The 13,090-nt window shown below is 45.3% G+C and overlaps 1 protein-coding gene across 1 annotated transcript in view; it reads right to left on the bottom strand.

Moving 5' to 3' along the window:
* The window catches only part of agap3 (ArfGAP with GTPase domain, ankyrin repeat and PH domain 3), a 591,490-nt gene extending 580,787 nt beyond the window's left edge, over nt 1–10,703 (bottom strand). The window contains exon 1 of the mRNA XM_059646307.1: nt 9,948–10,703. Coding sequence (XP_059502290.1) covers nt 9,948–10,308 — 361 coding nt within the window. The 5' untranslated portion in view covers nt 10,309–10,703. The remainder of the gene's footprint in view (nt 1–9,947) is intronic.
* Between the last annotated feature and the right edge of the window lie 2,387 nt (nt 10,704–13,090).

The following is a 13,090-nucleotide window of genomic DNA, read 5'->3' as shown; positions in this document are numbered from 1 at the left end:
TACTGTGTACAGTTCTGGTCGCCACATGACCGAAAGGATTTGGATGCTTTGGAGAGGGTGCAGAGGAGGTTCACCAGGACGTTGCCTGGTATGGAGGGCGCTAGCTATGAAGAAAGGTTGAGTAGATTAGGATTACTTTCATTACAAAGACGGAGATAGAGGGGGGACCTGATTGAGGTCTACAAAATCATGAGGGGTACAGACAAGGTGGATAGCAAGAAGCTCTTTCCCAGAGTGGGGAACTCAATTACTAGGGGTCATGAGTTCAAAGTGAGAGGAGGAATATTTAGGGAGATATGCGTGGAAAGTTCTTTACGCAGAGGGTGGTGGGTGCCTGGAACACGTTGCCAGCGGAGGTGGTATACGCAGACACAATAGTGTCTTTTAAGACGTATCTGGACAGGTACATGGATGGGCAGGGAGCAAAGGGATACAGACCCTTAGAAAATAGGTGACAGGTTTAGACAGAGGATCTCGATCGGTGCAGGCTTGGAGGGCCGAAGGGCCTGTTCTTGTGCTGTAGGTTTCTTTGTTCTTTATTCTTTGAGTCCCTCTCACAACCAGCTTTTCTACCTACCTTTGGTCATCTACAAATCTGACTACGGTACACTCACTCCCTTTCTCCACTTCATTAATACACCCTACCCACTGGTTGAGACTGCCTCGAAAAATTCAGACACGAGTAGTCAGACACAATTTCTCTTTCGGCAGCAACAGCGTGCAAATACAATTGTAAACCCATAGCCTGACCTATTCCTCCAGTCAACCACAAACATCAGACCAAGAAATAAAATAAAAGCAGAATACTAGAGATGCTGGAAACTCACGAGGTTTGGCAACATCAATGGAGACAGTAACCAAAGTAATGTTGAGTCCCATATGACCCTTCTTTGGGCTGCCAGGACCAGATCAGCCATGGTTCAATAAAGAGTGCAGAAGGGCATGCATATCTATAAGTGAGGCAGAAAGGTGCAACACAGAACAACTTCCATGCTAAATAAAAGATTTATGCAATAGACAAAGTTAAATGATCCCACAGCTAAGGTCAGATCTAAGCTCTGCAGTCCTACCACACCCAGCTGAGAGTGGTGATGGACAATTAACAGAGAGCAGGTGGATGCTCTACAAATCCCCAGTCCTCATATTGGGGGTGGTGGGATGCAAAAAGCAAACGCAAAACTGCAAGTATTTGCATTCACCTTCAGCCAAAACTGTTGAGTGGATGATCCATCGTGGCCTGACCTAACATTTACTGCCCATCCCTGGCTCTGAGAAGGTAGTGGTGAGTTGCCTTCTTGAACCACTGCAGTCCACATGCTGCAGGTAAATGCACAATGTCCTTACAAAGGGAATTCAATGAAGGGTTCTTGTGGTGCAGTAACAGTACCCCTATCTTTGAGCCAGGGGACCCAGGTTCAAGTCCCACCTTCTCCCAAGATGCATAATAACATATTTAAATAGTTTTTTTTCCCCCTCTACCTATGTACAGGAATCAGGGGGAAAACAGGGGAATACACCATAGGGAAAGTTACTGACTTTCTGGATTAATCTGTCTTTCTCTGAAATTCATTGGGCCCCTGGCACAAAATAACAGCACAAGTTTTTTCTCTGCCTCTATTACAATTATAGAGAGGATTTAGATACAATGATAATTATTCAAGATGTAGTACTGGAGAAACAGATATCCTTTATGGTGGATAAATCACCAAGACTAGATGTATGCTAGTCCATACTGTTAAAGAAAGTCTGGGAGGAAGTAGCAGATATTCTAAGGATTACTATCCAATGGAGTTCAGTGTTGAGCCCTTGCTGTTTGTTGTACGTATTAAGGGCTTAAATATAGGTGACATGATCGAGACCTAAATAGAACAGAACAGAACAATCTGAAAAAACTGGTTTCCCCTAGCAGAGAGGTCAACTCCCAAAAGGCACAGACTTAAGGTGATCGGTAAAAAAAGTTAAAAGTTAAAAGGGACATGAAGAAAATATTTAAGACAGAGTGGTAGGCATGTGGAATTTAGCCTCAATTGGTGGTGGAGGCAGAAACACAACATCCAGCTCTATACCATGTTATCTTAGATTCTCCAGCATCAGCAGTTCTGACTATTTCTCACTTAAAAGGTACCTGGATTTGTACCTGAAGTACTGTAACCTACAAGGAGGCAGTGGCATAGAGTCACAGAGTTATACAGCATGGAAACAGACCCTTCAGTCCAAATCATTCACACCAATCAGATATCCCAAACTGATCTAGTCCCATTTGACAGCATTTGGCCCATATCCCTCTAAACCATTTCTATTCATGTACCCATCCAAATGTCTTTTAAATGCTGTAATTGTACCCGCGTCCACCATCTACACTGACACACCACCCTCTGTGTGAAAATGTTGCCCTTGTGGTCCTTTTAAATTTTTCCCTTCTCACCTTAAACCTATGCCCTCTAGCTTTGGAAAAGAGTTTGAACTAAGACAACATCCTAAGGAATCCTCCTATATCCCATGGCAACACTGCCTGTTCAGGATGGAGAGTGGCAGCAACTTAGTTTTCTAACTTAATTCTTAAGTTTGAAGGAGCAATATGATAATGGCTGATCCATGAGCCCGATATCCTAATTTCATCCTTCCTCCATATTCTTTGATTCCCTTAGCCACAAGAGCTATATATTCCTCCTTCTTCAAAACTAATAATGTTTTAGCCTCAAACACTTTGTGATAGTGAATTCCACAGGCACACGGCTCTGTGGAAAGAATTTCTCCTAACCTCAGTTCTAAAGGTTTACCTCTTATGACCCCTGGTTCTGGGCTCCCCCACCATCGGAAACATCCTTTCTGCAAGGTTGAGGAGTTGCAGATTGTCATGTGGAAACATCATGTTTGGCAATACCAGAGATGAGGCTCAAGGAAAGGAATGACCAGGCGTTAAATATTCCTGGGTATGTATTCTTCAGGAAAGATGGAAAGGTGGAGAGATTGCAGTATTGGTTAAGGAGGGCATTTCAGTGATGGGAAAAAAGATACCTCAGAGGGTTCAAGGACAGAGGGAAGTTGGCCAGAGCAAAGGAATTAAAAAGGTACAATTACATTGCATAGTGTACTCTATAGACTATCAATAAATGGAAAAGACGTAGAGGAACAAATCTGCAAGGAAATTCCACAGAAATCTCAACATCATGGAGTCATTATAAAGGGAGACTTCAATTACCCAAATATAGACTAGGATTGGGGGGCGGGGGAAGAGAGAGAGAGAGGGGGGGGGAAGAGAGAGGGGGGGGGAGAGGAGAGAGGGGGGGGGGGAGAGAGGGGGTGGGGGGGGAGAGAGGGGGTGGGGGGGGAGAGAGGGGGTGGGGGGGGAGAGAGGGGGTGGGGGGGGAGAGAGGGGGTGGGGGGGGAGAGAGGGGGTGGGGGGGGAGAGAGGGGGTGGGGGGGGAGAGAGGGGGTGGGGGGGGAGAGAGGGGGTGGGGGGGGAGAGAGGGGGTGGGGGGGGAGAGAGGGGGTGGGGGGGGGAGAGAGGGGGTGGGGGGGGAGAGAGGGGGTGGGGGGGGAGAGAGGGGGTGGGGGGGGAGAGAGGGGGTGGGGGGGGAGAGAGGGGGTGGGGGGGGAGAGAGGGGGTGGGGGGGGAGAGAGGGGGTGGGGGGGGGAGAGAGGGGGTGGGGGGGGGAGAGAGGGGGTGGGGGGGGGAGAGAGGGGGTGGGGGGGGGGAGAGAGGGGGTGGGGGGGGGGAGAGAGGGGGTGGGGGGGGAGAGAGGGGGTGGGGGGGAGAGAGGGGGTGGGGGGGGAGAGAGGGGGTGGGGGGGAGAGAGGGGGTGGGGGGGGAGAGAGGGGGTGGGGGGGGAGAGAGGGGGTGGGGGGGGGAGAGAGGGGGTGGGGGGGGAGAGAGGGGGTGGGAAGGAGGGGGGGGGAAGAGGGGGGACATTTGACAAGGTTCCTCAGGATAGACTGGTTAGCAATGCTAGATCACATGTGGTTAGATCACATGGAATATAGGGAGAACTAGCCATCTGGATACAGAACTGGCTCAAAGGTAGAAAACAAAGGATGGTAGTGGAAGGTTGCTTTTCAGACCAGAGGCCTGTGACCAGCAGTGTGCCACAAGCATCAGCGCTGGGTCCACTGCTTTTTGCCATTTATATAAACGATCTGGATGTGAACAAACGAGGTATGGTTAGCAAGTTTGCAGATGACAGCAAAGTCGGAGGTGAAATGAACAGTGAGGAAGGTTCCCTCAGAGTACAACAGGATCTTGATCAGCTGGGCCAATGAGCCAAGGAGTGGCAGATAGAGTTTAATTTAGATAAATGTGAGGTGCTGCACCTTGGAAAGGCAAATCAGGTCAGGACTTATAAACTTAATGGTAAGATCCTGGGGAATGTTGTTGAACAAAGAGACATTTGCAAGTGCATAGTTCCTTGAAAGTGGAGTTGCAGGTAGAAAGGGTAGTGAAGAAGGTGTTTGGTATGAGAGATGATGGGAACTGCAGATGCTGGAAATTCCAAGATAATGAAATGTGAGGCTGGATGAACACAGCAGGCCAAGCAGCATCTCAGGAGCACAAAAGCTGACGTTTCGGGCCTAGACCCTTCATCAGAAGGTGTTTGGTATGCTTGCCTTTATTGGTCAGTGCATTGAGTACAGGAGTTAGGATATCATGTTGCTGCTGTAAAGGTCATTGGTTAGGCCACTATTAGAATACTGCGTGCAATTTTGGTCTCCCTGCTGGAAGATGGATATTGTGAAACTTGAAAGGGTTCTGAAAAGATTTACTAGGATGTTGCCTGGGTTGGAGGATTTGAGCTATGGGGAGAGGCTGAATATGCTGGGGCTGTTTTTCCTGGCGCACCAGAGGCCAAGGGATGACTAGAGGTTTATAAAATTAAGAGGGGCATAGATAGGGTGAACAGTCAAGGTCTTTTCCCCAGGACAGGGGAGTCTAAAACTAGAGGGCATAGGTTTAAGATGACAGGGGAAAGATTTAAAAGGGACAACTTTATCACACAGAGGGTAGTTGTATGTACGGAATGAACTGCCAGAGAAAATGGTTCAGGCTTGCACTATTATATTATTTAAGAGGCATCTGGGAGGAGTATACGAATAGGGAGGGTTTAGAGGGATAGAGACCTCATGCTGGCAAGTGGGACTAGATTATTTTAGGATATCTGGTTGGCATGGACTAGTTGGACCAAAGGGTCTGTTTCCATGCTATACAACCTTTAGAGTCATAGAGGTTTAAGGATAATCCCAACAATTACCTTGAGTAATGGGGGAAGCTTCTAGAAACAGTTATTCTGGATAGTGTTAGTCATCATGTGGATGAAGCAAGTTGATTAGCAAGAGTCAGCATGGATTTCTCAAGGGCAAATTGTGTTTGAATATCTAACAGAAAGGCTCAGTGAGGGTAACGCTATTGATGTTATAAACAGATTTACAGAAGCCCTTTCACACGGTACCACACAATAGATGAGTGAGGAAAGTATAAAAGGGGCAGCAATAATATGGGTACAAAATTGTTGAGTGATAGGAAACAGAAAGTAATGGTCAATGCATGATTTTCAGAGTGAAGGTGTCAGCATTGGAACACATGCTTTTCCTGATAAATATTAAATTATCTGGATTTTGCTTTGCTTGGGACAGTTTTGAAGTTCGCAGATGACATGAAACTTAAAAGAACTGTAAATTGTGAGGACGTTGTGGAACTCCAAAAGGACACTGACAAATTGATGGAATGGGCAGACAGGTGGCAGATGAGATTCAATGCAGACAGAATGGTGTGAGGTGATGTACTTTGGTGATAAGAACACTGAAAAACTATGCAAAATAGGAGGAAAATTCCTAAAGGGGTTGCGGGATCATAGGGACCTGGGTGTAAATGTGCACAGATCTTTGAAGGTGTCAGGACAGGTGGAGAGAAGTTAATAAAGCAGACAGTATCCTCAGCTTTATTAACAGGGACATGGGGTACAAGAGCAAGGAAATGATGTTGTACTTGAATGAAGTAATTGTTAGGTCAGTAACATGTTCATTAGCACAGAATCTATTAGCTAGAATAGTTCCAAGAATGAGGAACTTCAGTTGAGGTCAGATTGAAGAAGTTGGGACTGTTCTCATAAAATCATAAGAAATAATAACAGTAGGATGCTATTTGATCCCTCAAGACTGCTCAGCCATTCAAAAGGATCATGACTGATCCGATACTCCTCACATCCACTTTTGCCCTTTCCCCACAACCCTTGATTCCCCTACTGCTCAAAAATCTATCCATCTCATCCTTAAATATAAGACTGTCCCCCACAGATTTCTGTGAGGAGGAGTTCCAAAGAGATACTAACCTCAGAGGAGATTCCTCCTCATTTCAGTCTTAAATAGGCACTCCTTTATTCTGAGACTGAGACTATGTCCACTGGTCTTAGACTTTCCCGAGAAAGGAAAATATCCTCTCAGCATTTACTGTGTCAAGACCATTAAGAATACAGTTTGTTTCAATGAGATAGTCTCTCTTCTCCATTTCAATAAGTAGAATCCCAACCTGTTTAATCTTTGCTATAAGAAAATCCCTCCATTCCAGGGATCATCCGAGTGAACCTTCTCTCAACTGCGTCCAATGAAATAATACCTTTCTTTAAATAAGGGGACTAAATTTGCTCACAGTACTCCAGTGTGGTCTCAGCACCTTGCAAAGTTGCAGTAAGACTTCCCTTTAATCCAATCTCCTCAAGAAAAAAAGACAGGAAACACTCCGTGAGTCTTCCTGATTACTTGCTGCACCCGTGTACTAGCTTTCTGCGTTTTGCAACCTTTCTGTTGCAAATTTCTGCAGTTTTTTTTCCCTCTCCCTGCCAAAATGAACAACTTCACATTTTCCTATATTATGTCCCTTTGTTGACGATCCAGCCACTTACTGAACCGAGTCAATTTCCATGGAAATTATTTATATCCCTCTCACAACCTGCCTTTCCACCCATTTTTGTGTTGTCTACAGATTTAACCACAGTAAATTTGTTTCCTTCCTTAATATGTTGTAAAAGGCTCATCTGTGCCATAACAATTCTGTAACTCTGATTTTGTGAACGACTGTACGATGGTCATGGACAGATGCACATGCAGCAGGCTGATTGGTGAGGATGAGATCAAGTATGTTTTTCCCTTGTTGTTGGTTGCCTCAGCACTTGACAGACCCAATCTAGCAGCTATGACCTGGTTGAGTCCTACATGCTAATCAGCAGTGGTGCTGCTGAGCCACTCTTGGGGATGGTCATTGTAACCTCAAACAATAGTACATTTTTCACCCTTGCTACCCTTGGTGACAAGCGCTGATTATCAGCTAAACAGGGCATGGGTACATTGTAAACCATGAATCTCAGTTTTGTTAATTAGTGTTTTATGTGATATATTATCAATTTTTTTTCTTAAAATCAATGTAGACAACCACCACATTCCTCTCATCAACTTCATAAGCATTCAATTAGACTGATCAAGCATGATCTGCCTTTTACACTACATGCTGACTTCACTACAAATATCTATATACTCCATGCTTCTACTGATCACACTCAAAATGCCACAAGCTAATTTTAAGACATGACATTTTTCAGAACTTGCACATTTGCAACCAAGGTGTTACTATTCCGCGAACCCTCATACCTCCATGTTGTACTTAAGTATCAATTTTTACCCAAAACCTTTATTTTTCAATTCTTCAAATTCAATCCATCATCTTGAAGCCTTCACACAACCAGTTTTCCACAGATTTTTAATTTCCGTTATGTTCAGCTATGTTAACCTGTATCATTCACAAGTCTTCAACCAACGAGCTGACCCTCAAATCAACGATGATGTAATTCAAGAAAAGAAAGAAAACCCACTAATTTCATCCCCAGATAACAGCCCCGTTATTGAGTCAAATGATTATACCACAATCACCAAGGGAACTTTAATCTTACTTTCAAGTACAAATGTTAAGCAATGCTCTGGATGAGAGACAGGTTTCAAAGCTTACACATAAAGGAGCAATGGTAATAACAGTAACCCAAGGCAATAATATGAACAATGTTCTTTGTTATCTCCTACCCTCCACAACATTTATTGGAATGTGTAAAATATGAGGCTCTCACTGATAAGTTATGAAATGGCTTGCATTTACTTGACCGTGAACTGCCATGGTCAAGCAAACCAGTGTTTGTTCACTGCAAGTTCAGAATTACTGGGACACCCACACAAGCTACTACAACCGTTACAATGCCGCATTAGAATTAATGTTAGGTTCATACATTTTAAGATACAGTTCTAAAGAACTGAGTCCTATTTAAATAAATTGTTTGATATAATCACAGAGCTGCCTACCACAGTGCAGTGTTTGAACAGCTGGGTAACTAATAATGCAACAGAGCTGTCAATTCAATGAGGTCTTCATTCAGACTGTGACAGTGTCACACAGCAGTACAGTGAGCTTATTGCACATTTTACTTTGATTTTCTATCATGTCCAGTCCTAACCATGCTCCATTACTAGAAAAGCCACACAGCATGCAGCCAATTTCAACACACTTATTTTCAAATTAAGTGCAGCAAAATTGTCTCATTCTTCAAACATTAAAGGGAAGTTGATCACCAACCTGCAGCCCAAATAACCAAGTCCCTAATGAGCCAACATCAAACTCATCCCTTAAATTGGTCACAATTGTAAATACACTAACTAGGTGTAGATTGAAAGAAAGTTTAATCTGTTTATTTTTAACAGCAAAAGGTATTGTCCTACTTATTCCATGGATGAATAACAAAAAAAGTGATAATCATAACAAAAGTCAGAATCTACAAGACAAAACATAGAACTGAAATCATATCTGAGGCACTCACATCTCGTTCCCCAAAAATGAACATTTTTGAGCAAAGCAAATCTTAACCATTAATAAGATATTCCCCCATTCATACAAGAACTAGTATTTCATAACTATTCTCTAAAGTTATCAATCTAGGGTTCCCACCTCCAAATCTGCTGCTTAATTCACTTGAATATTGTCAGTATTTTCTGTTTTAAGTGATCCCCCTCCACTTCACAGCATTATCAAGCTCTAATACTCAAAATTACGATATGCAAGACAGTCAAACCATATACAGGACAGTCGAGCAAATATTACAAACTCCCTATCTCATAGAAACACACAATACACACCTGCATATATGGATTATTAGAAGTACGCTGATTGTGGCTATTTGTGCACGGCATGAATTCAATCTCTGCTCAGTGTTGACAGGAAAGTAGAGACTATCAAAAATAATTCATCTCTGCTGATCAACAAAATCCTTGGATGAAGTTGCTCTTTATTCTCAAGCATGTAAGCTACTGAACCAGAAATGTGAGATTAAAATAACAAAATTAAGTGATAAGAGAATTGTCCAGGATATACTTTCATCCCACACTCCCTGTAAACAAAGTGGGTTTCCACCTGGTCTCTTACACAAGAATTATTGCTTCTCTGCCTACAGTTCCCATATTCTCCAAAATTAACCAGCAATATTCAAAATAATTTGAAAAACGGTTTTCAAATAACCTGGCTTTTATTTGAATATTCAGCACCTCTGATTGAATCTCAAAAGATCAACTGGTCCATTTGCAATAATATGTTCTAAATAATGCAATGAACAGAACATCCAGGAGAAATTTTCAAAGAATAGCTGCACGTTATTTCCAAAGAGTGGATTTATTCCCAACATTCGAGATTTATACATATCACATGATGACAATGATCACATTCAAAACCACATCAGCGCTGATATCTACTGTCGCATCGATTCCAAATCAGATTGCAATCAGTGGCGATGCGCCCAGTGATCTCGATAAACTACAACTGGTACTGTCCAGTGATCAGAACAACGATCGATAAATTGAAATCGGTGCTGATAAACCCAATGATTAACGCACTATCGAACTGACGTTTGTAATAAACGCGTTCATACCTTCGATGCTGATGACATGCTCCCGGATCTGGTTTTGCAGCCCCATGTCCTCGATCCTTTCGATTAAATCGTAAATGGCGTAGATGTTGGGATGGACGCTTTCGAAACGCTGGATCTCAGCTCGGATGGCCGCCGAGTTGGACAGCACCAGCTGCTGAGCCTGGGCCGGTGAGGTGGCGGAGGCGGCTGAATTGGAGCCGGAGTGAGACAGCACCGGCATAGAGCCCGAACCCGAGCCGCAGCCCAGACCCAGAGCCCCGCCGGGTGGTCCCAGCACCGACACCGATACCGAGCCGCCGGAACCCCCGGAGCCAGAGCCTGGGGAGCCAGCATGGAGAGAGGGCTGAGACTGGAAATTCATAGCTGGGATCGAGGGTTATGGTCCGGGGGGACGGGGTGGTGGTGGTGGTGGTGGGTCGGGGTAGAGGATTCGGGGGCGGGGGACGGCGGGGATGGGATCGGAGGTCAGGGGGCGGGGGTCAGTGGAGCACGGGCCCAGCCCGGACCCTCCTCAGCTCCGATCACAAAAGGACAGTCCGTTAGTTCACAGCCGGGTGCCCAGGAGGCCGCTGCCAGCCTGTAGCCGGGGCCCGCTGCTGCTCCGCTCCATTGCTTGTCTCTCCTCACAGTCAGGCTCGGGTGATTATTGATGATTATTTTCCTCAGAGCCGCTTTCTCCGTCAGTTATTTTTTTCGCATCCAAATCTCCACACGGACAGCTCGAGCCACAACCCCCACACCCCCACGCTCTCCCAAACGTCGGCAGCGCGCACGCACCAACACGCAAAGCGTCAGCGCGCCGGGATCTTGATCCCGCCCCTTTCCGTCAACCCCCGCCCATTCACCGTCCCTCCCCTTTTCCCGCCTCCTCGTCCTGTCCAATAACAGGCGCGGCATCCACCCATAGACTGGACGCTTGCCCAGCTCTTATATTGCTCCGCCCAAGGTTCGCACCCAGTCTTGCCCCGCCTCCATATCGCTGGCTCCGCCCTCTTAACCGCACCCAGTCCCCGCCCCTCATCTTGGTGATTCTCCCGTTCAGGCTCTGCCCCAGCGCTTCTGGCTTCACCCCACAGCCTGGCCCCGCCCCCTTCTCCAGTTCCCCACCCCCTAATCTGAAGCTCTTTCTGACCATTGACACTGCGGCCGGTTGGGCTTTGTGGTGGTGTTAACCACACGGTTCGTGCTGAAGATAATAAAGTGTGAAGCTGGATGAACACAGCAGGCCAAGCAGCATCTCAGGAGCACAAAAGCTGACGTTTCGGGCCTAGACCCTTCATCAGACAGGGGGATGGGGAGAGGATTCTGAAATAAAAAAGGATGTCTTGAACATCCCATTGACAGATCTAGTTAACATCTCAAGTTCAATGGCTGCAAACAGGATGGAGCTGTGAAGAAGGGTCACCAGATCCAAAATGTTAACTTTGATTTCTCTTCAGAGATGCTGCCAAACTTGAGGTTAATAAAACAGGAGGCTGGAAGAGCACAATAAGCCAGGCAGCATCTGGAGGAAATGAGTAGTCAAGGTTTCAGGCATTAACCTTCTTCAGGACTGTCTGATCTGCAGAACTTTTCCAGCAACTTCTGTTTTTGTTGGTGACATGACTTTACTTCACAGCCAGGAATGACACAATTCATCAGGACAGTAGGTTTACTTCCCAAATGAAAGTGAAAATAGAGGACTGCACAGTGGGAGCAAGGGTCAACTGAGCAGAGGGCAAGAACAAGGTGCAGCAACTGGGGCAAAAATGAAGTACAGGAACTGGGTGTCAGGTGCCCAGAGAGCAAGAACTTCTAGTTTTCCCCCTAGAACTGATGGAACAGCTTGTAAACTTCTTTTCAATCCTGCTGACCTGAACCTCCATTTAGTTTTCACAGCTCAAACCATTTCAATTATGACAACTTAAACTTCTGGAAAACTCTCTCAGCTTCAACACTTCATAAACTTAAACATTTCTGCTATGATGAAAACTGATCCCCTGAGCTAAAAAGCTGACTCATCTGAACTGAAGTCAAATCAAACTTGTGGCCCCTGTTCGGTTTTCTATCTATTGTAAACTAAGCAGTATAAACATTTAATCAACTAACACAGGTAGCCTGCTGAGCACTGATCTGAATCACATGCTTTTTTTGGAAATTATGTATTTAGGGCAAGGTTCCAAGTAACTTTTTAACCTCAAATGACTGTTATCTTCCAACAGTTTGAATTGCTCGAGCTCCTTGTGGGAGCACAAAGCTGCACAAATGCAGTCATCAATATAGCGGAGGATGAGATAAGGGATGGTGCTGCTGTGTTCGTGGAAGAGGGCCTGTTCCATGAATCCTACAAAGAGGCAGGCACAGCTTGGGCCCATGCAGGTGCCCATGGTCACCCTTTGGTTTGTAGGGAGTGGGAGGAATTGAAGGAGAAATTGTTGAGAGTGAAGACCAGTTCAGCCAAGTGAATGGGAGTGTCAATGGAGGGAGACTGGTTAGGCCTATGGGAGAGGAAGAAGCGGAGGTCTTTTAAGCCCTCTGTGTGGGTAGACAGGTGTACAGGGACTGTACGTCCATGGTGAAGATGAGGCGTTGGGGGCCAGGAAATTGAAAAGGAAGGGGAAAATCCATAAATCCAACTGGCCTGGTCAACCAACTGTCTCTGCCTGCTCCTGCCCCTCTGAGCTCATCTCCTCTGACCTTAACTGCATTCTTTCCCCTGTTGCCCAGGAACTACCTGCCTGCATCCACGACACAGTGACGAAGGTAGAACAGTGGATGTGGTGTATATGGATTTTAGTAAATCATTTGATAAGGTTCCCCTTGGTAGGCTCATTCAGAAAGTAAATAGACATGGGATTCAGGAAACTTGGGCTGCCTGGATACAAAACTAGTTGTTCAATAGAAGACAGAGAGTGGTCGTAGATGGAAAATGTACAATCTGGAGCTCAGTGACAAGAAGTGTCCCACAGGAATCTGTTCTGGGACCTCTATTCTTTGTGATTTTTATAAATGACTTGGACGAGGAAGAGAAAGGTTAGGTTAGTAAGTTTGCCGATGACACGAAGATCGGTGGAGTTGTGGACAACATGGAGGGCTATTGTAGGTTGCAATTGGACACTGACAGGATTCAGAGCTGGACAAAGAAGTGGTAGACCGCTCTTGAA

This window comes from Stegostoma tigrinum, chromosome 5 (genome assembly GCF_030684315.1).
Source record: "Stegostoma tigrinum isolate sSteTig4 chromosome 5, sSteTig4.hap1, whole genome shotgun sequence".
Lineage (NCBI taxonomy): Eukaryota > Metazoa > Chordata > Chondrichthyes > Orectolobiformes > Stegostomatidae > Stegostoma > Stegostoma tigrinum.
Note: the sequence above shows the minus strand (reverse complement) of the source record. Positions and strands in the feature narration are given on the sequence as shown.